The sequence below is a fragment of the Chaetodon auriga genome, chromosome 1, assembly GCF_051107435.1.
Source record: "Chaetodon auriga isolate fChaAug3 chromosome 1, fChaAug3.hap1, whole genome shotgun sequence".
Lineage (NCBI taxonomy): Eukaryota > Metazoa > Chordata > Actinopteri > Chaetodontiformes > Chaetodontidae > Chaetodon > Chaetodon auriga.
The window spans coordinates 9,022,987-9,048,127 of NC_135074.1; the positions used below are offsets into that span (position 1 = coordinate 9,022,987).

Consider the following 25,141-nt stretch of genomic DNA (forward strand, 5'->3'; position numbering starts at 1 on the left):
TACTGAAACTTAAGATATTTCAACACTAAAATTCAGAAGAGCGCAAATTAAATGACTAATGCGGCCTTTCTTTCTGAAGCTCTGTCAGTACCTAAAAAGAGGTCAGAGGTCAGTATCACCTCAATAGGGGGAACTTGAGAGCAGACACCTGTGGGACAGGTGGTCTGTTTCACAGGGCCACGCGCTCAGGCCCTCTTCTCTGCAGCCTCTGATAGGAATTCAGAGATCTATTATTAGCTGAGGCCATTCTCATGTCTGTGCCAGAAGCCTGTGTTACCCACAGGTGTGTGACAGAAGAAGGGGGTCAGGACCTTGAGGCTGAGGAACACACCCTTCTTAAACTAGCAGTGTTAAAAGGCTTTTGAGCAAGGCACCAAACACAGTTGACAGAGAGTAACAGTTAAATGGTTAATTCAGTAAATTAGTTGAAGGTTCACAGTACTACATAATTCAACAATTCATGAAGATATTGCAGTATCCCTGTTATATAATATGAGAGGAGGGGGTCACGGGGAAAAAAAATCATTTCCTCTCTAGTATGTTCTTGTTTTTTGTGTCATCCTTTCCAATTGGCTGCTTTCCTGAGACTTTAGTAAATTTACTCCACCCTAATTCTAGTTCCTCAAATTTGACGCCACCCACTCACAGGCCCTCCAGCTCCCTCCCACAGACTGATGCAAGTGTTTGTCACACACTGTGAGTTGAGGAGACTTGAAATGCTCACCTACTATATTCTGCAAGATGACGTGGGTTTTTTTTTCACCTTTCAGAGACCTGTAATTTGAATATTGAGGAAAGGCTTCGTAACCCTGCATCCACCAGAGACTCCCTATGATTGTTGCAACTGGCTGCCCCTACATAACCTCAGTTTGTCTGAATCATACCATGTGATTATGTGTTGGCAGATTTACTAGCAATGCCACCTTCTATTACCTCTCAATGGGCTTAATATTTCAAGCATACTGAATGGATATGTTTGTACATGCGTCTTTATATACACATGCAAATCTGAGTACATTTTCTATGGTACATGCATTTTAAACTATGATCAACAATGTAATGATGGTAGAATACTTCAGTGTAACACAAAGCTTTAGAGTACTAAGCTCAAACACAAAGCTGGAAGGTTCTACTCTGTAACATGTAATCTGATCACCACTCATTATGCTGGAGAAAAATCAAGCCCAGAGCAAATAGCTAAATTACAGCACCAAATAACTTTTTATTCATACATCAATGCCTACTGCCCAATTATAAATAATGGCCAAAGTGGGATTTGGTTTTGCAATTATCTCTCTTTATGATATTCCCATTTGCTGTGAGATGAAACCATCCTTAATGGTAATTATATGGAACTTTATCTTAGGCGAATAATAGTTCAATTTTCTGGTACTTATTCCAAAAAGTCACTACTCAGAGTGTTAAAATGAGCAGTCATTGAGAGTTTAGCCAACATACTGTCTGTCAAACACAGACAGTATCACGACTTCCTTCTTTTGAATTGCTAATCATGTAAAGAGGAGAACAAAAGTTTATTCATCCCTCTCTTATGCAATCCCTCTTAGTCCCATCGCAGCTCTGAATTTTGGAGCATCGGTTCTGACCCTCTGTATCCAGTGGTGATGACAGATTTGTCCTCCCATTGTGCTCACTCCTACTGGATATAACATATCAAACAACAAGAAGTGGATAAACACAATGCTGTAACCACATGAATTCAAAAGTCTAACCACTCCAGAAGCATCCAGCTGTGTGCTCCTCTCTCGCACTTGGACGGTTCCTAAGGAGCATTTGAAGCAACCTGAGGACATGACAGCAATTACAAGGCCCAGAAAAAGTAGGCACCACCCTTAGACCTTTTTGTTTTGTAACACAGCGTTGAACCACAATGGAGAAATTAATTTTCTTGACAATAATCAGCAGAGAGGATCATTTCATGACAAACTCAAAACAAAGCTCTGCGATGTGATCTATATTAAGCACTAACATGAAAGGATGCATTATATAAGAGTTTACACCCTTTGCTATGACAAAATCAGCACTAGTGCAGCCAATAATGTTTTTAAAGACTCATAATTAGTTGAATGGTGATCACCTGTGTGTAATTAAATAAATAAAAATAAATGTCTTTATTGAGCAGCCACCAGGAGGTCTATGGATACTGAGGGGGAACAGGGTTGCATGGCTGTGGAAGTGCTACAACTGGCTCACATCTGGACCAGTGTTTGCCAGAAGGCATGGCAGAGACTTTGAAAGAAAGAAAGAAAGAAAGAAAGAAAGAAAGAAAGAAAGATGGTTTCCAAAAACTGAGCTTTTTGTCCATCATACATACTTAACCCTTTGTGTGATGTAAGACAAATCAGAGGAAAATCTGCATCTGCGAGAGAACTGAAGGAAACATTTTATTTTCCAGCAAGACAACCACCCCAAACAAAGCCAGAGCTCGACAGGAATGTGCTGTATTCAGAACAACAATGCTGTCCAATTCAGAGCCCAAACCTCAGTCCAATCAACAATCTGTGGTGACACTTGAAAATTGCTCTTCACTTGCAGTCCACCATACAACTTGACAGAGCTGGGACAATGGATGATTGGGATGTGCAGATGTGCGAACCTGACACGGAGCTATGCACATAGCCTCAAAGCTGTAAGTGCTGTCAAAAAGGGGCCTCTGCTACATATTGACTGCAGGAGGTGAATACTTATACAATCAGTTAGGTTGCGTATTATATATATGAATTCAGTCTGGATCATTTGTAGACATTTTGACACTGATGACTGTCCTGTAACCTTGACATTCAACACTGCAAAACTAAAACATGAGAGTCAAAGAGTAGCAAATACCAATTTCTTGGACTTGCGCAAGATACAGGAAATTTGAATAAATTAAATGTGCAACTGGTCTGCTTCACCATTTAGCCAATGTTATGTTCCTCGTGGAGGGTTGATATAATCCGTCAACTCTCTTATCCTCCCATCTGTGCAGCCCATTTCAAAAACACCCCCCCGTGCCAATTCTGCTTTCCAAGTCTGAAAAGCTTCTACAGTCTTGGCACAGCAACAATATCTCACTTTAATCTTGCTTACATATTGAGATAAAAAATAAGATTGGATCATGGCTGTTTCAGACCATCCTGACCGCCTCAAAATGTGTCACAAAACAAAACAAAGTCCGGCCAATTGCAATTGTAGTGATTTATTTGTACAATAGGAATCGCACTGTACAAATACCCCAGCTCAGATGGAAGAGCATTTATTCTGCCTGACCTGATCCCTCAAACCTCACTGTGAGCTTAGACTCATGGAAAACAGATATGCCAAGAAAAAAATAAAACTAAGGCTAAAAAATAAATTAAGCAGCTACCTGCTGAACAAATTAAACATTTACAGGGCTAGAAGAGACCCCTCCCAACTAAGTGCCAAAGCATAGTGAAAATAAAAAAGGCGAAATAAAAACTAAAAAAAAATGTCATGTCCAGCTTGAACTGTCTAACCTTTATGGCAGTGGAGCGATTATGGCCTCAGTTTGAATAGCATGTAAAAATGGAACTCATGGTAGACGAATACAGAAAAGGCATATGGTGATATCTCTATCAAGTCCATGTGCCTATGCCACTTAAACATTTATACACCATCCACAGACAATGTTGTGAGCTTTTACACACAAGACAGAGGACACTTTTCAATTAAAAAAAAGAAAAAAAGTGGAATTCCCTCTCCAACCCGCCCCATGTAGAAGTTTCGACAGCAATGGAGGTGACATGGTCCATTTCAAAGCAATATCAATTTACATTCACTCAAATTTCCATCAGTAAATCACTAATTTTACCATGGTAACTCAAAACATCGTATAAAAATATAACAAAGACTGAAACCTGATGCACTCAACAAAAATATATCTACACAGTCTCAAATGTGGGTTGGGGGCTGAGCGACATGGCCAAGAACAGCTCAAATTTCCAATCTGGCATTTTCATCTCTGGGGGATAAGGAATGCATAAGGATGCTCCACATATCAAGTCTGAGTGGCAGCAGTCTTTCCCCTCTCACCAACAGTGACACAGTGAAAGCCCCGGGTTCCGTCTGGGCCCCGCGGCAGCCTCATGACGCCTGGCGGCAGGCCGTCTGCGTTCTGGATCTTTCTACCCAGCATCGGGCTGCCGACCGGACTGCTCTCCTGAGACGCCACCTGCTTGCGCCGCTGAACCCATGGGCTCCCTGAAGGGGTGAGGCTACTGTCTGAGGAGTAGTCTGCCCAGCGGCGCCCAGGCTCAGGGCTCAGCCTGCCCTCGCTGGCTAAGGGAGACTTGTGGGCATGAGGAGATTTGCGCTGAGAGCAGGGACTGGCACGGGGGCTCGACCAGGGACTGTTACGCGGGGACATACCAGGACTCAGGTGATTGTTCTGGAAGCTGATGCCTGCAGTGGTGGGGCTGAGCTTATTGCAGGACTGGGACTTTCTGGCCAACCGCGGGGACGTGGGGTTGCTCTCTGTGTCAGAGGAGCTGCAGGCCGAGTCCTCCCCGTGGTACTGAAGCTCGCGTACTCTGCTGTTGAGCGAGCGACTTTTGCGCATCCCTCCCTCTTCACGCGGCCGTTCTTTGGGTACCTTCTTCTTGGGTGGCTTGGTGCCAATCAGGACTACTTTCAATCCCAGCGAACTGGCCCCTCCATCCTCACACCCCACAGCTTCATTTGCTTTAACAGCAGCCTCCACCTCCTCGAACTCCACAATGGCACATTCCTCATTGCCTAGCTGACTGTAGCGGCCACTCAGCCTCTTCAGGTCAGCCGGCAAGTCCTTCCCGGGCTTCAGGACTCTGACAGATGCGATGGCGCCGTAGGTTCCGAACGCTTTCAGCAACAGCTTCATCAGCTGCTCCTGCTGATTGGCTCCTCCCTCACTGCCATTATCCTTAGTGAGAGCAGCCAGCTCTGGCCACCTCTGCAAATCACTTAACAGCAGCATGCGGCTAGGCAAGGACTCGCTGGCAAAGACCGGCACCGCAGACTTACGTCGCACCTTACGCCCCTCATCGTTCAGCTCAAGTATCATTGAGTGTCTCAGAGCATAAGCAGTTGTTCTCCAGTCACGAGTCAAGTGTTTCACCTGCAAAGAGACAAAGCTTGTGTTACATGGGCGAGATGTTAAGTGATTAAAGAGGGCCATCTCATAACCCTTAGGTCACAAATTGGATCCCTCCAGCAGCCTGTCTTAGTGAGTAATGAGGCTTCAGTTAAGAAAAAAATTGGCTGAACAATAACTCAATAAGTCCATCAGCAGGATCAATCAGTAATGTGCACGGCCTTCCTTTCAGTCACACTTCCTGTACTGATGACATCATAACTGAGCCAGCACACCCAAACATCCTGGTTTTACTGCATTACTCAATCTATCCCTGGATTATTTGCTCACACTTCAAATGCTTCACCTCAGTGTTATCGAGCTCATATTTGAATGCTTGTTTATATTAATAGTGAGCGTGTGCATGGTGACTCAGTTTACTTGTGGCATAAACAGATTAAAAGACCAAATCTGCATGCATGAGCCTAAAGTAGCAGCAGCTGTTGTGAATCAGTGAGAATATCATTTTATCACCAACGGCTAGTCATGCCGGCATTAGAAAACAGCCGTCATTGTTACTCAATCTTCAATTTCTCAGCGTCATTGGAAATTTTAAATGTATTGGAGCTTTATGCATGTTCCCATTTTAAAACTGATTTTTCCTCAGCCTTACTTTCATTTCATTTGTATATTGTGGTTAGTGTTTAAGTATCATGTATTTAGATTGTGGCTATATATTATATCCCATTTACTGTCAGCTCAGGAATGTCAGTACATAACATTAAAAGCCATCAGTAGACTATTTCTCCAACTACACCAGGGAATTCCAATTTCCTATCGTGTTTCCACTATATGCAAGTGCTTCGCAGCAGTGGTTACCTTTTTGAATGAAGTGAGCAACTTGACACTGACAAACCCCAGTTTGTTGCGTCGGACATGTTTGAGCAGGAAGGCATCGTGCTCCAGGTTCTCATCGGACAGGTAGTACTCGATCTGAGCGACCAGCTTCTGGATGAGCTCTGGATCCGGGGGCTGCCAGCTCTCCTCCTCCAACTCCCCTCCACTGGTACCGGCACCGCTGCGTGTGAGAAGACACACATCATGGTCAGCAGAGACTCTTCTCCAGTACGTCACTGAGGCAACTGAGTGTTTCACATCCTAAACTGCCAAGATTACAACTGTTACACATTTCACTTTCATTAATACAATAAGCCAGAGGCTTACAAGCTGTTGGCAGGAATACATCATCATCCTGCCATTCCCATCTGCAATTGCAGCATTTGACAAGCTGTGTCTCCAGCCATAGTCACCACGCCTCAGTGCCAGACCTCGACACCAGTGTCCCACCAATCCTGAAACTGCCAAGACATCTCCATCTGAAGGGCACAGAGTCACAGGCTCTCCCTCCCACACAGAATATGGTGGCTCACCAAGTCAACTTCACACAGTTTACGAAAACTGGTACCAACGCTGCATAGCTGGGGCTTTTATTCACAATTTGATGTCATTTGATGTCAGTCAGACACCTGGCTGAAGCTGTGGAGCAGCGCAGTCAGGTAGTCTTGCAGATTTGTGTGAGGGTCTGAATGAAATTTTGTGGATGACTCATCACCTCCTCCAGCCTCCTCCCCTCCCTCGCACACCCTCAGTCAACAGCTTTCCAGCCGGCTGACCGCACAGCTGGCACGAGCCCACTGCTTCCCCCGGACTTCAGATAAAGACGACCACGAGCTGAGCCTTTGGAAGAGAATGCTGCCACTGTCAGCACGTACGAGAGAGAGAGTTTAAATACGTGACAAAGCAGAGATGTTCGAGCAACTGGAACATTCTTTTAAAAACAGGCTGCGATGAAGTTCACTTTCGAGGCGAGTCTGCAAGTCTCTGAAGGACTCCTGCATGAATACAAGGAGAAACAGCCTGCTGTGCAGGCAGCTGACAATCTGCACATTTCTCCACCAGCTGCCTATCAGACGTGTAGTGATCTTAAAATACATCCTGTGTGAACAACGTGCTACAACGCACTGGCCTGCACAGGTGTTACTGACGCTCTTTATGCCAGAGAGATATTAAGGTGTGATCTACAAACAAACTGGAACGATTTATTTCCCCTTTGGCCTTTCGGTCACTGACTCACTCTGAGCGCGCTGTGAGCAGGGAACTTATAGGCCAGGAGATAAAAATAGCAGGCCATGACGCAGGGGAATTAGATTAAAGTGAAGGTGCCATCCTTTCTCTCTCAGGTGTCTGGGTATAGGCCTTCAGCACTGATGCAGCCTACAGGTGGTTAAACACTTCCCCGCCATCCCACCCAGGAGATAATAATACACCTCAAGTGTGTCTCTGAGGACTTCACACTCCCAGTTGTGAGCATGCATTGTCCTCCTCGCACTTTGTGATGTCGTTTAGGGCCTTTTGTCGTCACTGTGATACACCTGGCGGGATTGCTGCTCTATTTGCGGGCTACAGTATCTTTCTACTAAACTGGCATTCTTTCAGTGAAACAGAATAATCCAGCAGTCCCCACGCTGCTCATGTGCAGGCAGGTCACCAGCTGGAGTCACGGGCCAATTCAGGAGGCTATGAAATAGACGAGCAGGGCTCCAATAACCTTGACGGCAAGAGGGAAAGGTTTCATTCACCCTCCAACCTGCTGAGCCCAGTCTGTCTATCATGCTACACTTTCCTCACATTTACCGAGCAAAACACACGTGACAAATGTATAAAGTCTGACAGGGCAGGAAAACAGTTTGTTGCCCAAAGGACACTATAACTGACATATTTATAGTTTACAAACCTTCTTTACAAACATTGTGATGCATTACCGGCTAGTAAGACAGTTAACGAAGTAGTCAACGAGACAAACCTTGATTTGTCATGTCTTCCAATTTCGTCCTCACTACAGCTGCCTCCGAGGAAGTCAATATTATTGGATGACACTTCTTCGGGTTCCTCGTCCTCCGCCGCCTGAATGGCCACAGTTATCGTCACCGTGCCCATCTCATGCGTGTGCTGATCCACGGTGATTACCTCATCGATGCCCTGCGCCGCTGACGCATCTGAGGCGCACTCCGCTGGGTTCGGATCGGGGATCCCCGCGGACCCACTCATGTTCCTCGAATAACTCAAGGTGCTTCCACCCGCTGCTTTCCCTCCCTCGGTCGGAGCAGCAGCAGCAGCGCCTCCCTGAAAGCTTTTAATCTTACTCGACTCGAAGGCACGGACAGGATACGGGGTGCGTAAAGCTGCTCGACGTTTTTTCGGGCACCAGTGATGGCGGAGAAGGACCAAGGGGGCTCCGAAGACGCGCTCCACGGCTCGCCAGAGACCCCCGATCCAGATCCGACCCGACGAAGGGCCCTGATGAGCAGCGGGGCTTGTAGCAGCCGGCGAGACGCAGCCTGGACCTGGTAAGACCAACGGGCTGGAGCCTCCTTGGGCTTCTACTGCTGCTGCTGCTACTGCTGCTACTTCCTCATATGTAAGAGGCTTTCTGCTTTTGAAACGAGCTCTGGGATTGGGCCGCGGCAGCGTCTCCTCGCACTCACTCCCAACCCACAAGCAAGAGCTGACACAAAGCCAAGAGGGAGGCAAGAGGAAAGAGAAGCAGCGCATGAAGGCATTCACTAAAGCGTGCATGCTTTTCCTTCTTTTTTTCCCCTACACAGAGTAACTTGTATTTTAATGTGAAGTCACGAATGTCCCGTTTACATGGCTCTAAGTAGGAGAGCAAATTCACGTGTTCCTCGCTAATTGGAAATCTGCCGTGCCAAGGACGACCCCTTCTCCACCGCCGCTAATTGGATAATATGCTTTCAGTGGCTGGTGGCACGCATGGGGCAGGTGGTGCATGTGCCTGAAGGAAACACATAGATTAATAGATATTCATGGAAGTCAAATCAGAGATTGCAAACCATTAGTGTGATATCAAAACTCGCCTGGCTGTGCGACATATTAAAATGTAGCCAGACCAATGCTCATTCAAGGAGATTTATTTGGTGAAGTGGTTTAGAACTGCAGCTAGGATTTAAAAATGCTGAGGTCACGAGTCTATATTCAACCAGTCCCTCCTCCCCCAACCACACTGACAGCAAGCCAGTAAAGTTATTTAAAATTGTTGTATCATGTTTTCAGTCAAACTCATCTCTCTACATGCTGGTCTACATGCTGTTTGAATGGCCTCTCCACACCACCACATTTTCTCTACGTTTTTATTGAAAAAAATGTAAGGACATTTACTCCACAAGATATCAAAACCATGCAGTAAAAAAATAGTGTAATTTGTGTGTAACTGTAATATGTAAACTCACCCTGAAGTCAGTACAAGTCTCAAACTTCCCAGAAACAATGAGGACATGAGCTCAGTGTCTTCAGCAGTGGCTGCGACCCTGCCCCTGGTCTGAGATCAGCGAAACCTCATTAAAATAAAAGTGAAAGTAAACTAGGATATTTATTTATTTATTTATTGTCTGAGGGATCCGCTGGCCCCTCGTAACGCAGGCGTGCATTTCTAGAATCGCCTGTTTCATTGATGTTGATTTGTAGCACAGGAGCACATGTAGGTGTTCAGCTGAGAGCAGTGTTACTGCAGTCTTCTCAGTATTTTGCTGTAGGCTGCACCTCAAATCCATTTTCGTAGCTTGTTGTTGGCTTCCGTCCTAATAGTCCTGTAAATCACCCACACCAATGTTGCTGGCTGTTGCCTGCCCTGCATGAAATATCTTTACTCCAGCCCACTGGCAAGCCACGCTCACAGCTGGTGGGCAGTCTGACTCATTCTCTGCACCACATGCCATACAGTGCTCCGGTTTGAGTACAATGCAACATGAGGGGAGAGAGAGACAATGAGTGAGAGAAAGAGGGAGGAGAGGAAGAGATTGGCAGCAAATAATCTGAGGCATTTAGTTTCTTATCAAGAGAAAGAGTCTGCCAACAGGGTCATTTCAACAGTTTGCAGTGCAATTAAGCCTGTTTCACGCCTTGTTCCTGAGTCAGTGGTATTAAGATTCAAATCGTTGTGAAACTGTGACACAAACTGTCCAGGAAGTGAAGTTAGGATGGCACTGTAGGCAACTGTTAGTGTTGTCGTGGCACTTCCTCTTTTCAGACATGGTTTGACATACATATGTACATACAGCTCTCTTTCAACCATGTGTTCACAGTGTGCACGAAGAAATCCACAAATGGGATTGAATGATGTGAATATTAGTCCACCCTTATGTATTTGTTGCCAGGGGTGAACAAAAATAGAGGCTCCTTTCAGTATTATACAATATAATTCAACAGCACTGCAAACAGCCAGCAAAAATGAGCAACCCCTCTCTGACACATTCTTGACAAAAATTAAATAAGACGACCTTCATGAAGACAGGATATATTACAGGGAATTAGTCACATTTATATAGATGTATGAATGGAAACTGAGTGAATGTGATCTTTTACAGTGCCATTCTAAAATCCCTCTCTGGACATTTTTTTTCTAATTCGCACCATAACAAACAGCTTGTTCATTTCTCATAATTACAATTTTCCCACCTCTGGCTCCTGCTGTCACCAATCTCAGGATCTCTCCTGTATAGATTATTCTTCAGAGGATTTTTCCTTTTCTTTTTTTTCCCTTTCTCATGTCTCCTATATGCTTTTCAGGAATTTTTGCCTCTTAAGGCAACAGTAGGGCTTCAGCTGCACATGTGGACACTTAAATCCCACTGAAACATTGGTTTATACAAATCTACTCTGATTCATGAGACTGTGATGACTGTCATGTGATCATAGTGACACAAGTAGAATTGACGCCTCTTAGATGACCTGGAAGTCTGATAATCTTCACATAACTTCAGACATTAGCTCACATAGTGTGCTTAGTGTTAAACTATATGAATTTACATTGACGTGTGATTTGTAGTAAAATTTCTCAATAACTATTGGATGGTTTGCCATGAAATTTGGTTTTTAAAGTTGTTTAATTTGGTTCAGGACCAAATACAGACAACATTAATGACATTCCCATCAGCCTCAGCTGTCACCTACTTTCTGTTTTGTGCTAATTAGTAAACGTAAGCATGCTAACATGCTAAACTATGACAGTGAACATTGTAAACATTATGCCGGCTTTCTCATTATGAGCATGTTAGCAGGCCAATGTTAGTATTTAGCTCCAAGCATTGCTGTGCCAAAGTGCAGCCTCACAGAGAAGTCAGCATAGCTGCAGACTCTTAGCCTTGTTCTCACAACAAAAAGAACTAGGTTGATGTGACATCAGTAATTATGTCACATCTCCATTATAGCAGAGGTTGAAATGCCAGGGACCCACCCACCATCACTCATTCTGAATGAAGCCTTCTGGATGTACAGCACACCCATTTCCCTTTGAGGCAGTGATTCTGAATATCTAATACTGCTGAGTTCCATTGTGAAAACCAGCCATGCCACTTGCATAGCTGCAGTTATTGTTGTTGTAAACAGTAGGTACAGTAGTTAACATTGGGAATTTGCTGACGTGAGGCCCACAGTGTGAATCTATTTTAAGATTTTTTGAATACTTTAAGTGACTGAAACAATGGTTGCTTTTTTTTTTTTTTACTCACAGGAGTCCTCCTCTCTTTGTCTTCACAAAGCCTGGTATTATTGGTGCAATGTGTCATGGCAGATGGAAGGAGACTTGGCAACCAATCTGTTTTCCCCTTCCTGTCACTTTCTGTCTTCCATGTTTGAGGAATAGGCTACAGCAAAAAATAGGGGATGGTTGTAACCCCGCAGGAAAGTGTTTGCAACCCCCATCTCCTGCAGCTGCTCCAGCAAATGGAATGCTGTTTAGGCATGCAAATCTGTCAGGAGCACAGATGTAATCAGTTTCAGCTAAAGACAGATCTTGCATTAAATGAATCAAAATTAAATATAATATAAAATCTCTTGATTTTTCTTATCACACATCCCTTTTGACATCGATTGGGTTATAAAACAAATGGAGAGGGGTTAGTGTGGACCATGTGAGCTCTACAATAACACTATTACATGAACCTGCTTTTCTTCCTGTGTGTATGTAGTGAATGTACACTTACCCCAGTGTTACAACCAACCTGGTCTCTTCTAGTTAGAGTCACTCTTAAACACAGGCGGTTGCATAAATCATGAACTGAAGGCTGAAATCATGAACCCAGGACAGTAAAGCAATCCATTTTTCCTTCTGGCTGAACAGTGTAAGTCTTTTCAGCTCCTCTGGATAAACAGAAATAAAAATGCTTGAAAGATGGACTGACTGACAGGAAAAACCAGAGAGCACACCCTCTCACACATACATACACACAATCGCTGCCAGATGGTAGAAAGCAGCAGATCTACTACTGTAATGTTTTTTTTTACTTGAGGAAATGTTTACAAATGATAGCCCTGTTTCTACATCTACATGGCGGCTGTCAGTCAAGGCGGGAGTCACGCTGTGCTGCCGCCAACAAATCAGCACTGCTGGTGCAGTTACACCATGTTTATTTTTGGATTTCTTATGATGTCACAAAAAAAGCCAATGTCTATGTTTTTATCGCAACTGACAGTATATATCATTTTTGTTGTGCTGTATATCAAACTCAGTGTGTGGACAGCGTTCTGGAGTCCCCGTGTCCAATTAGAAGGAAAAATTACATAGATGTCATTTTCCCTCCTGAAGGATCCTTGATACCACAGTGCATCTTGTAATGTGCTAAATGTCTCACTTAGATCTTGGTTGAGTAGCAAACTTGAAGGGTTAAAGGGTCTTTCTAATAGCAGCGGGTGGTGACATAACTAAGATAAAATAATGAAGAAGTACACACCATTGACAAAGGAAAGCATATATATATAGGAGACAGATAAAGGGTGACGAATACAGGAATAACACATTTTATTGGCTCTTTGTCTGTGTGTCTTCTGGGAATCATGTCTAACAGATCTTTGTACTCAGCTTTGCAACATATGTAGATCTATCTATACACTACTGGAATTTACATTGTACTTCTCCAACATGGCCTGTCATACAAATGATTGCCTCCCATAGTATGTGTCAGCCTGCACTTCATGAATAGATTGTGACAGGCAGTGTGTGGGATGCCCCTTTGATGAATCTGGACTGGTTCTTTGAGCAACCGCTTATTACTGCCAGAGTAAAAAGGCTGAACATTACCACACAGTCTATTTTATCACATTTGGTGTTCTGTGGTGCTACTGAGTGAGATTAAATTGGTAGCCACCAGGTTTATATTTTGAGTACAGCAAATAAAGCGCACCAAAAAACAGTGTCCAAAATGTTATTCATTCATGACATGACAAGGAATTCACAAGTTTTAGTTTACAGCAACAAAACCTATATTAACCTGTGGGGCCATAGAGAGATCTATTTTTTAATAGTGTTACATATTTAATTCAATACACATACATGGAGTGAGCAATTTACAATAATGCACAAACTGTAGTGTACCTCTAAGCTTATTCTCAAAAGTGTTGGTCTGAAATCTAACATCTATAAAGGATATGTTTGGATTAACCTGAAGTCAAATATGTGAGATGCTCAGCCAGGCTAGATTTTAAGATGCAATGAACAGCAGGCTAATGGCAGGGATGAATCAGCATAAAATAATTTAAAGATATCCGAGAAATGCAAGTGACTCACTGCCATGGCTTTCTGGACCAGAGTCATCATTAGTGCTATTTCTCGTGTCTGTGCCTTTCCTGTAATGACAAAATGTTTATTTTGAGGGAAGTGTGTTTTTGGTGCTCGTGTGGTCATTATCATGGCAATCTCTTACCTCAGTACATCAATTTTATCTGGAGTACAAAATTGGAGCGAAGAACAAGTCAAAATGAAACGTTCACAGGTGCAAGGAATTACTTGTTTGTTGTGTTTGGTTTTAATTATGTTTAGAATTATGATGGGGCAGAATGCAATACTAATTTGCATCTCTAGAAACAGGCTGCAGTACTGTTGAACAGCTTGAACCCCAGTCCAACTAGTGAGTCATAGTGGCCTTTTTACATTAAGATATTTTGTCTTTTCTGTATTGATTTGACCAGGATGAGGACTTCCTGACGATAATGTTTGACTGAATGGTTGCATAAAACACCAACATCTTTATGTTATGTTGTCCGCACATCCGTCCGTCCTATTCTGTTGAACATGATATCTCAGGTAAACCTTCAGGTAATTTCTTCAAATTGGCACAAACGTTCACTTGGACTACAGTGCATTCTACTATATTCTGTATATTTTGTATTCTACAGATAACCTCTAGATATATCTTATTTAAGTACTTACTTAAGTTTTTTTATAGTCTGTATTGAGCTATTTTAATCTATTTTACTCTTTGTTGTGTTTATTTTTCTGTTAATGTACATGTGCTGTAACACAAGTATTTCTCAATTTGGGATCAATAGAGTTGACTATCTCTCTCAAAGGTCTATGTGACCGACCACAGCAGAGGCTGCTTGTGTTTACTTAAGCAACTGTGTTGGTCAGACCATTTGTTTTTCTGCTGCCTTTGCTCTGCTGTAGGTGTATTCTGGAGGGCATGTACGATTGGCTGATACCCCTCACTTGTTTAACTGTTGGCCCCTACTGACCCAATTTCTCTCTGCTCTCCATATATTATCTATGTACGCTGTCAAGTACAGTCCAAACAGCAGACTTCCTGTCGCCATTGACGTGTCATACTTTCTGGAATTTATGACAAATTTATTCGGAACATGCATGATGTAAACACAGTATAAACTAAAATGATACGATTCTCTAAATGTAGACTATGACACAAGCCGCCTCTATGAGGCAAAGTCGCAATATTAGGTAACAAGTGATAATTAACTAAACTGCAAATCAAATTAAACCCAACTTTAGCGAAAGAAATTAGGAGATGTTTCCCTACGGACAGCTTTTATGTGACACGGGAAGTGAATGTAACCAAGCAACGCCGTCATTGCCATGGCAACAGTGCTTGTCTCCAAGGAAGTTTGTAGCTGAAGTGAAGATGAATGTCGTGTTTTGAAACAGTTTACTGTAGTAAACGAGTTCGCGTATATCTTTTAGATATTCATGACGTTTTTAATCGAGCTTTCTTTCAACGTTCAACGTTTCAACTTCAGCCAACGTTAACACGGAGAGCAGAACGATGCGATCTCACAAACACGACGCCAGTGTCATGGACAGATGGGTGTTTCTCACCCCCATGGTAAATACCACTTTTAACAGACTTTTACCACTGCTTCACAGTATAATGCTATACAGGCTAACTATTGGAGGTTTAAGCCTCAGGCCCAGCAGGGGAAATGATCAGGTGTCGTTGGTTGAAGTTAGCAGCCTACAATTCATGTTTGAACAACGATACGGGGTCTGCCTCTTGTTGAATGCTGCACAGTTGATCTGTTTGTAAAATGTTTTTGTAGGTCAACAGTTGCAAGTTGCACCTTACAACAGTCAAATCACTAGCACTGGAGGGAGCCCAGAGGATGGTAAGTCACGACTGAAAAAACACTGAGAGATAAGTTGTCCAAAAAGTCATCATACACCAAAAACGGAGGGCAGTCTATTTTAAAGATATTTAAACTGGTAAAAATCATTGGATTGGTTACAATCTAGCAGGTAAAATAATGCAGGTGAAAGAGTATAGAGTTCTAAGTATAACTGAGATCACATATAAAAGACATACCTTTGCTATTATTCATATTTATACGCTGGGACTGTGATCCAGATAAGAGCAGCTGCAGACGTAGAAACAGGGTGATAGAATCAGTTTTTGGCAGATGATCACTTTTTGGCACATGATTTTTTCTGGTTAATTGCCTGGATTTTCCATTGCTTCACAATTTATAATATTTACCACTTCACAGACTGACTCTCAAGATCTTGTAAAAGAAACATGCATGAATACTGCCAAAACAAACATTCATCCTAACTCAGGTAAGCTTGACCCTTTCCACTCAGTCACGCACTCACTCACCCATCCACCAGTAGCCCAGGAGCTTTTGGTGTGGTTGAGCATTGTATTGTGGATTCAGGAGGCATGCAGATAATCTGTTTGTGTCACTGCATGCACTCTTTGTTTCACGACACCATGCCCTCTAAAGAAAACAGGTTGCATGGATGCAGCCAGAGAGGACTTGTCCACACACCTCCGGTGCCATCATTTGCCAGTGACTCTACGCATCCTTCTGCACATAATCTAGTACCACTAGCGGGTGGTGCTCAGAGTGGTTTGGAAGCAGTTTCACATCCTGCACAAGAAGCTAGAAACAAATCAAAGAGACGAACCCACAGTGTAGGGACCTCTCACCACCGCAATGCCTTAAACCTCCCCAAGCCAGCAGGTAAATATGACAAGACCACATGGCAAATATTATACAGTTGGGAAACTGGTTTTATCTCAGATTTGTAGGTTTGCAGTATTTGAAATGAACTATGATATATTCTGGATTTTGAACTGTGTGTAACGTCGATTTCAGCTTGTTCTGGAGGATATAAGTACAACACAGTCTCTGGGTTTCCCTTCACACGATTGCCTTGTGACAGCTTTGTATCCAGTTTTCAACGCATTGACTTGGACAGGTACCTCTGGTCTCTCTTTGATTTTCTAACTGATTAGAATTTTAACTGTGGAGATAAAATCTGTAAACTGGACATATGATTGACATGTCATGTGTCCGGGCAGTTCTGTTTATCGTTATTTGCAGTGTCTTTCATATTCTTGTGTCATCCCTATGAACATTAAGTTTTGTTGGTTTTCTAAACTCACTCTGGCTGTCACTGCATCTGCAGCAGACATAAGACTTTGCCTGAAATAGGAGGTGCTTCAGATTGCCACCAGGGAGCAGCAAAGTCACTTAAAATACCCACAACCTGTCTCCAAAGTGTTTGCTTACAACTTCTTCAGTGGTGACAGAGCAGGAATAAGTCAATCAATATTTATAGCAAAGTGCTAAATCAGTCATTTGCATCTCTGGACAACATGGCTTGAGGGTGAAAACAGTGTTGTGTGATGAAAATCAAGCGCTGACCTGTAGGCATCTATATAAAGCCTAAATTGTGCTGAATTAAATTTTCCAGGCGCTGTCTGGAGGAATGCCCCCAGCTGGGCATCGTGGATGGACTACAGCTCCTCAACCTCCAGCACAATCTAATCACAACGATCCAGCATCTTTCACATCTGCAGCAGCTTGTTTTCCTGAACTTATATGACAACCATATCTCTGAAATGACAGGCATTGAGACTCTAAGCTCTCTCAGGATCCTGATGCTGGGGAAGAACAGGTTGGTTGTCATCAGTGGATTCACAAGAAATAGTTGCCTGTTACAAAGATTGTACAGGCAACGTTTGTGGTGGTACCACAAAAGTTTGTTAACATTAGATGGGATATTATTCTTTAATATAACATTCGGAGATCTCTGGTTTAATGTGAAACAAAGCATGTCATCAGATTTACAAGGTACAGCTACATCCTGATGTAGTATTGCTCGTAGGTTGTTCAAGACATCCTGCTGTTTGCTTGTAGCGTTTTATGTATGAGCTGCTTCTACATGGTAAGATTCTGAGATGAATATTTTCCAGCAGGTGCCCAGTTTAATTTAAAAAAACATTCATTTTGGTATTAGTCATTTTGGTTTCAAAAGGTCAACAGGAGGAAGATTCAAGTCACAAATTACTATGAACAACATCAAGACCTCACAGACAAACTCTGACATACATTTGTTTCACTTTCTGTAACACATGACATTTGTCTTTTAAGACCAACGTCTGGGTCCATGTGGGGATCTTAAAGCTCAATAATTACAAGCATAAAAAGGTGACGTGGAATAAGAACAAATAGACAATAACAGGGATATAAAATAAAAAAGCGACTATATATATGTACACTATACACAAGAAGAGTGTAAAAATAATATTGCAGTATTTGAATTGCACATGGAAGATATGAATAATAAAATACAATGTTTTGTATGTAAAGCCACATAGACAGTCCTGAACACACACGCACTCTTTTCCATTTTCCTTTGATTTTCCTGAACACTTACAGTTGGCTTCACCTGGTACATTTAAGAATGGGCTAAATGTATTAATTGTTGACATAGACTGTGACAAATTGTCTTTCATGTACCTTTTGTGTCTCATGTTCTCGATACCTCTCAGAATCCACAAGATATGCTGCCTGGACAGCCTGTCCAAACTAAATGTCCTGGATTTGCATGACAATCAGGTACTGTTCCTTAATTATCCTCCTTCCTGCAAACGTGTGCAGTGTTTAGTTCATTCAGTTGCTGATACTGAAACTGGAAGTTGGTTGAAGTTTTCCACCTCCTCCACACTGTGGCTAACTTGTGGTTTGCTGTGTGAGATGCAGCTCTGTAAAAGCTAGAGTCAAACAGACATGACAGCGGGAGGCCAGGCATGAAAATTTATATCCTCATGCTTGTTCAAAACCCCTCGTCTTAGTCCACTGGCCTATAAAGTAATGTCTATTCAGCCTGGACATCATAGCCAAATGTTCCACTTGTTATTGTCCAACATCTTTTAAATACTGCGCCACTATTTTGTAGCTTGAGTGCCTTAAACAATATTAGGGAGAACTAGGCCATGGCTAGCATTCTTTCTGTTTGATACTGTAAACAACTTAATTAATTCAGAAATCTGATCTGATCTTTTATCCGCCTCAGTTTTTAGGGACTGAACAGCATTTGTTTTAGTTCCCAGCACTATAAGAGAACAAAGGAGTGAAAACCATCAGAACCCACAAGCGCTTGTCAAGGGTCTACTCCCACGTCCATTTCCTCAGTGACCCCAGCATAATTTATTCAACAGGCGCAACTGTTTTGTATATTGCAGCGTTGGAAATGGTTATGAGTTGTAGCAGATTATGCTTCTCTTCAATTAATTTGAGCCTAAATCTATTATGGGGGACTGTTTGTTCAGCCTCCACAATACAGCGTGGCTCACTGATCTTAAAAGCCTTAGAACTCAACTAATGTCAGATGAGGATTTAACAAGTCCTGGAAAGGGAAGATAGAATAGAAAGGCTTCCCTTGGTAAAATTAGTGTTTTGCCAGCTTGCCGCCTACGCCCCTCCTCTGAGAGCTACTCCAGAGCTCTGGTAAGACTCCCTCCCTCTCTGATGTTGGCTGCTTTATGCATGAGCAGGCGTCCCAATTACTATTCAATGACTGCTACAGAGTTATGTTATTTTCCTGACAGAGGATACCTTGTTGCCTCAGGCTCTGTCCACGTGTTGTGTGTCTGTACAGGTGATTTAACTATTCTAATAATGTGACTATTGAATGGTCAGTGACTTTAGATTGAATGAATAAATAGAATCTTTTGTGCTGTCCTTGTTGATAATCAGAGCACATTATATTCAGAAGTAGCCTTTTGTTGGCAGGCTCCTGTTGAGGAGCAGATGATAAATCTATTATTCTGACCAGGGCAGGTTGCTTTTCACTCACTCACTTCAAAACCCCCTGTTTTGTGCTCTGAAATTACCGTGCAGTTGCCTTTACTCAGTGTTTTCCAAACTCACCAGAGACCTGACCACCCAAATATAATATGGATTGCTGCACAGTGACAATGCAAGATGATGAAGTGAGTGAAGACAGCAAGGGAATTATTGGATTAAAATAATGTTGAAGTCATTGTTATTGTTTAGTCACTCTTGGCAATAGGACACCAGTTTGTGTTCCTATTTCCTTGTGTGTGCATGCTTTAACCACAAGCACTACATCGCTGTCATCCTTTCTTCCTCCCATCCTCTAAGCAGGGAGGCACACATCATTCCAAACCGATCTTTTTACCCACATATTTCTGCAACAGGATGTTGTTTCATTTCCAGTTAGCTGCAACTATTGAAAAGATATTCTCTTTGGGAGTGTGCATCCAGCCCACATTTGGTCTCAGTGACCAAATGTGGGGTTACAATGTGACCTGACATGGTTGGATAACCAATCTTTAGTTAGGCGGTGATGTTTTCCACTCGAGCAATTTGACTTGAATTCTCTCAGAAGACAGTGGAGAATGCCCTGCAGGGTGTGTAAAACAAAGAAAAAGTATCACAGTCAGAGAGGTTGGTTAAGCTCATGTCCATGATAGAAATAATAGCCCTCCTACAAATCAAGATGATGATTTTGATTAAGTTTGACTAAATCTGTCATGTGTGATAAGCATAATACTCTGGGTTAGGCTGAAGCTGGAACAGTGACTCCTCACATGAATGCACTAGGCTTTGCTGTCATTAATGGCAACCTGTAACACAAGGTTATCTGTGTTTGTGTCCTCTTTGACAACACAGGGCCATTACTGTATTGTTTGCAAGATACATTCCAAGAGCTGATGTTACTATCTCCCCTTCTTGGCATGTCCCTCTTAACCATTGCTGTCATCTCTCCAGACAAGAACAGACCTCCGTCCTGCCTGCAAAGACACTTTTTTAATTTACAGATGGAGTGCAGGACTTTAACATTTAAATGAACATCCGTTACATTCAAGCTGTTGCCAAACAAGTTCACACAATGCTGATTAATCAGCATATTAATCCCTCTGCATTTTGCAGTATACTGTAATTTTAAAATCTGGTGTCTGTGGCAATAAACAATTAACAAATATCATAGACAAAACAGACCTGCTATTTCACATTCATGTCATGAAATCTTTCACAGTTCAAACCATGTCAGACCAATCTTCACATTCTGGATGCCTGACCTACACCACTGGAAAGCACCTAATTAATGGTGTGAAACACAAGATCCTCAAATATTTACAAATGAAATGATCCAAAATGTGCTTCAGTGTGCACAGAGATACTGTCTGTGTGTGCTGACAGAGATCTGATATGCTGACACCTACCTTGCTTAGGTCAGAGACGCCTGAGTCTGGGCCTGGGATGATGTTAGCCTTGTGAGAATTTTTTTTTTGTGTGTGTATTTAGGCAATGAGTGTTTTTTCTCACCTTAATTTATTCAGGGAAGGTTCACTGAGCATGTGACTGTTTTCCATCCAGTGACTGCTTTACATTCATGGATTTTCCTTCCTGACGTTTGAACCAGAAAACTGTCACTAGCCTGCCTCTCTAACCTTTTAGGGACTGTTGTTCTGTTAGTATGTGAAGATTGTGTGTTGACTGACAGTATTCGACTGTGGCTCCACAACACGACTATTGTGAAGGCCTTTGAATGCAGCCTAATGATCTCACCCTTGTTCATCCATCACCAGATGAGACAGTTTAATGGTGATGTTTGGGGTCGGAAAAGATGTACTCAGTTTATTGTCAGTTCCTTTCAACAAGCATTGTTCCTATCTGAGCTCCCTAAAACAAGAAATCAGGTGCACTTAATCTCTAATCTGACAAATATTACTCCTCATGTTACAGTGGTTCCCTGTAGGTTTGTGTATTTACTTTAAAGTTGTCTGATTAGTTTTTACATCTCTGAACCTGTGAGCTCTCTCTGACTCTCTGAGTGCTATACTAACAGGTCCAAAGCCCAGAAACCTTTGCAAAGCCTGCTTTCCAAATAGCTATCTTTTCAGGACAGAGGAGCTGAGAAAAAGGACAACAGCTGATATTTTGAGACACAAGCTCAAAACCCATCTTGCTTCTTATCTTTACATTTCTGTATATTTAACTGTTTTTCTTTTAATTCTTTCTGAATCTGTATTCCAGTTTTCAGGCCCCCTGGGAATTCTGCTGAAGTATTTTGAGTGTTATTATGACCGGTGCCTCGAAATATCCTCACAGAGAGGCGAGGGCAGAGTGCTGGGTATCATTTCACCATTGACTCACCCTCAGCTGCTTGTTTGTTGTTATGATTTTGGAGGTCAAACAGGAGTCACAGCTTGATGTAACTGACTGCAAATCAGTCATTCAAGATGTTCACAAGTTGAACAGATTGTTGCTGTGGTTCACTCTGAGGTACATGAGAGGAATGGACATGTTGTTTCGCTTTTAGTGTCATTTAGCAGAGGGTGTAGCCTCAGGGACTGTAAAGAAAATGGAGCAGACTGCTTTTTGGCATTCAGCTGTGTGTAGGCTAAAGAATTCTAAATAGATGTGAACCCTTTCATGATCCTTAAATATATGATTTGAATGTGAGAGTGAGCACTGAATATATACAATCTGAAAAGGTTCTGCTCTGCTAAGCCTGCCTCGCTCTGTGCCTCTTTATATGTGCAGTATGTTTATCTCAAGTGCTGTTTCACATAATCTTTGTCTCCCTGCGCTTTCATACAGATCTCCAAGGTAGAAAACATGTCTCACCTGAGCGAGCTTCAAGTGTTGAACCTGGCGGGAAACAGAATTTCCAAAGTGGAAAAACTGCGGGGCCTGCACTGTTTGACTGAACTCAACCTACAACACAACTGCATCTCTGTGGTGGTGAGGGGCCTCTCTCCCAATTAGCGACACCTTAAAGCATTTTATTCACTGCATGCTCACTATTCTACTTCATATAATGGAAAAGGCGCCAACTCTTCACGCAGAACACAATCTCATTGTCAGCCAGGACTGAGGTTTCTGCCCTTTCCCTTTGTGGGGCTTCTATTTTCTTCAATGGAAGTAGGAGTTAGAAGCATTCTAAGCATGTGTTATGAGATATTCCACTTAGTAGTGGTAATTAAAATAGTTTCAAGGTACAGTCGGTGGAGAGATTTTGTTTTGGCTTCTGCTGTAGCAGGATTTAACTATTTTTTGCACCCTGAGGTCTGACCATGTGCAATGAGGCAGATGTGTCTGATCTGTACAACTCCTAATAAATAAGTAAGTAAACTTAATTTATAAAGGACCTTTCAAAACTAGAGTAACAAGGTGCTGTATATTGCAAACATAGAAGAAAAAGTAGCTAGGTAAAACAGGAAAAAATGATATGAAATACAATAAACACACAAAAACTACACAGAAAGGAAAACACAGTAGTCAAACACAAACAATAAATTCAGTAAAAACTACACAGAAGACAAACACACATCACAGGACAAAGTGCTGACAAAACAATTGAGTTTTTAACAGCTTCTTACAACTGTCAACTGAGGAATACAGTTCCAGATGGTGGGAGACACAGCTGTAATCATACACATGTATTGACGACTGATGAAGTTCCTGCAGCTGCCAGTGATAAATTCACAGTCTTTTTTCTGCATTTTGATGAACAAATAAACACAGTCACACACGCTGACAACTGTTCTGTAGGAAAATGTTCCTCATAGGATACAAGTGCTCGTAGCGTGCTTCATCTTTCATCTCCACGTCACTCGTTTGGTACAGGTCCTTTGGACACTTACTGCTTCCTCTGTTATGGGATCACATGTAGCGGTTTTTACTGTCACAAAATAACAAACACAGCGTCATTACATCGATAGGATCTTTATAAGAAAGCCTGTGGTGAAATGCATCTCGACGGCGTTACCTAGGGAGACATAGCTCATTACCCACAACCTCCCACCAACTTCCTGGCACAGTGAAAGAGAAACTAGATATTCTAAACACGGACATTCACTCCCCTTGGTTTCTATAGCTTTAATCTGATAAACAGAACAGAGCATGCCAAAACAGGCCCCTTCATTTGTATGCAAATCCTCTTTGCCCTTTCTTGCTTTTTGGGATAGAAATAAAACAAAATCCAACATTGTGCTGTATGAAACCTCTTCCCATGACTCACCCTGTCCTCTGCGTGCGAGTTCTGATCAAGAACCACTTCCAGTCCTAATTATCGGATGCAGTGTTTTATTTGATACACGCGAGAGGAAAAATGCCACCCCTCAGCAGATTCTCCAGTCTCTGTCATTAGTGGTGTGTGCTGCCAAGCGCTTGTGTCAGACGCAAAGTAAATAACCGCCCTCCAGGTGTCCAGGTTTTCCCTTTCATTTGAGGAAGATGAAAAGTGGAATTCCAGACTAGAAATAAATGCCGTAAGTGACTTATAAATAAGTTATCCTTATAAGTAAGACTTGTTTATATGTTAAACTCAGCCATCCAGTACATATTATACAAGCATTACATGTTACAACTTTGTGCTATTTTTGATTGAATATGGGTTTCAGAGTTTTGCAAATCATCACATTCTTTTTCTTTTTACGTTTCACACAGCGTCCCACCTTTTTGGGACATGGGGTTGTACATATGCACATTTTATCTTTAAGTTTATATTGTGGCCAAAGTGTAGGCGTACGTTTGGACACATCATTGCAGGTAGTGTTTCAGCCATCCTGGTAACCTATTATGTTTGTTTTATTGTAGTAAATTGTAGTGCTGGTGTTTTGAACACTCTAAATGCTGTAATCCTGAATCCATTACATTTTCACACAGATTGTTACACAGCAGTGATTCAGCATGTAATTGTTTCATAAAACCTTTGCTGTTTACACTTGCTCTCAGGTGGGTCTCCCCATTGAGAAATCCTGTGGCAGTCATTAAGTGATGCATTTTACGTATTTGGCAGCAGGAACTGTGATTTGTTTGGAAGAGCAAGGTAGTCAGCAGGAGCATGGCTAAAACAGACAAAGCAGAAAGGCATCACCTAGAGGCAGACTGGCTTAATGGATTAGCAGGAGTTTTTCTAACAGGCTTGTCTACTTGTGGCGCCAGTAATGAGTCAAGCATCACTACAATTGAAAATGTAAAAATGTAAATGTTGTAGATTAGTCAGCCCATCGTCTGTGTGTGTGTGTGTGTGTGTGTGTGTGTGTGTGTGTTTTCACATCTCCTGAATCCACAATTTCCTTTCTGCTAACATTTAATAGGTCTGTTCTACCTTCTTTAACGTTGGAAATGTGCAACTGAGGGGATCTAATAACCGAAAACGCTGCCTCAAAACACTGAACGCACACTAAACTAAAACTTGAATTATCAGACAGGGTTGATATAATAGCAAGAATGGGGATTTTTTTTGGTTATGCCCAAGTCCTTAGAATGTGAAGTTAAAGGGCAAAGAGCACCAATACAATGCAAGGTAACTGTTACCACTGAAAAACTGCACTATTGCTCGATAAGTGATCTCTGTACAGTGTAGTACAGTGCAACGCAAAGACAACACAGAGAGGCACGCTTAAACCGGATTGCTGTCTCAACGTGTGTATGTGCATAGTGCACAGC

General features: G+C 42.3%; 2 protein-coding genes across 3 annotated transcripts in view; one reads left to right on the forward strand and one right to left on the reverse strand.

Moving 5' to 3' along the window:
* Positions 1-2,378: 2,378 nt before the first annotated feature.
* Positions 2,379-12,239, reverse strand: larp6a (La ribonucleoprotein 6, translational regulator a). Its single transcript, XM_076745574.1, has 3 exons — positions 7,929-12,239; positions 5,945-6,143; positions 2,379-5,110 (listed from the first exon to the last, which is right to left on the reverse strand). The coding sequence occupies exons 1-3, from the start codon at positions 8,699-8,701 to the stop codon at positions 4,016-4,018; spliced, it is 2,067 nt and encodes a 688-aa protein (XP_076601689.1). The 5' UTR covers positions 8,702-12,239; the 3' UTR covers positions 2,379-4,015.
* A 2,774-nt stretch (positions 12,240-15,013) lies between these two features.
* The window catches only part of LOC143329654 (leucine-rich repeat-containing protein 49-like), a 30,754-nt gene continuing 20,626 nt past the window's right edge, over positions 15,014-25,141 (forward strand). The window contains exons 1-8 of one of the 2 annotated variants that reach the window (XM_076745694.1): positions 15,014-15,252; positions 15,467-15,532; positions 15,911-15,980; positions 16,148-16,387; positions 16,523-16,625; positions 17,124-17,327; positions 18,205-18,271; positions 22,286-22,429. In XM_076745694.1, the coding sequence (XP_076601809.1) occupies positions 15,193-15,252; positions 15,467-15,532; positions 15,911-15,980; positions 16,148-16,387; positions 16,523-16,625; positions 17,124-17,327; positions 18,205-18,271; positions 22,286-22,429 (954 nt within the window). In that variant the 5' untranslated portion in view covers positions 15,014-15,192. The remainder of the gene's footprint in view (positions 15,253-15,466; positions 15,533-15,910; positions 15,981-16,147; positions 16,388-16,522; positions 16,626-17,123; positions 17,328-18,204; positions 18,272-22,285; positions 22,430-25,141) is intronic. The other variant, XM_076745772.1, reaches the window with a different exon arrangement.

Excerpts from the sequence above, each read along its gene's own strand:
- larp6a (XM_076745574.1), bottom strand. The coding sequence starts at position 8,701 with ATGCACGCTTTAGTGAATGCCTTCATGCGCTGCTTCTCTTTCCTCTTG. Across the intron at positions 6,144-7,928 it reads GGAAGACATGACAAATCAAG|CGGTGCCGGTACCAGTGGAG; the intron begins GTTTGTCTCGTT and ends TCTCACACGCAG. Across the intron at positions 5,111-5,944 it reads TGCTCACTTCATTCAAAAAG|GTGAAACACTTGACTCGTGA; the intron begins GTAACCACTGCT and ends GTCTCTTTGCAG.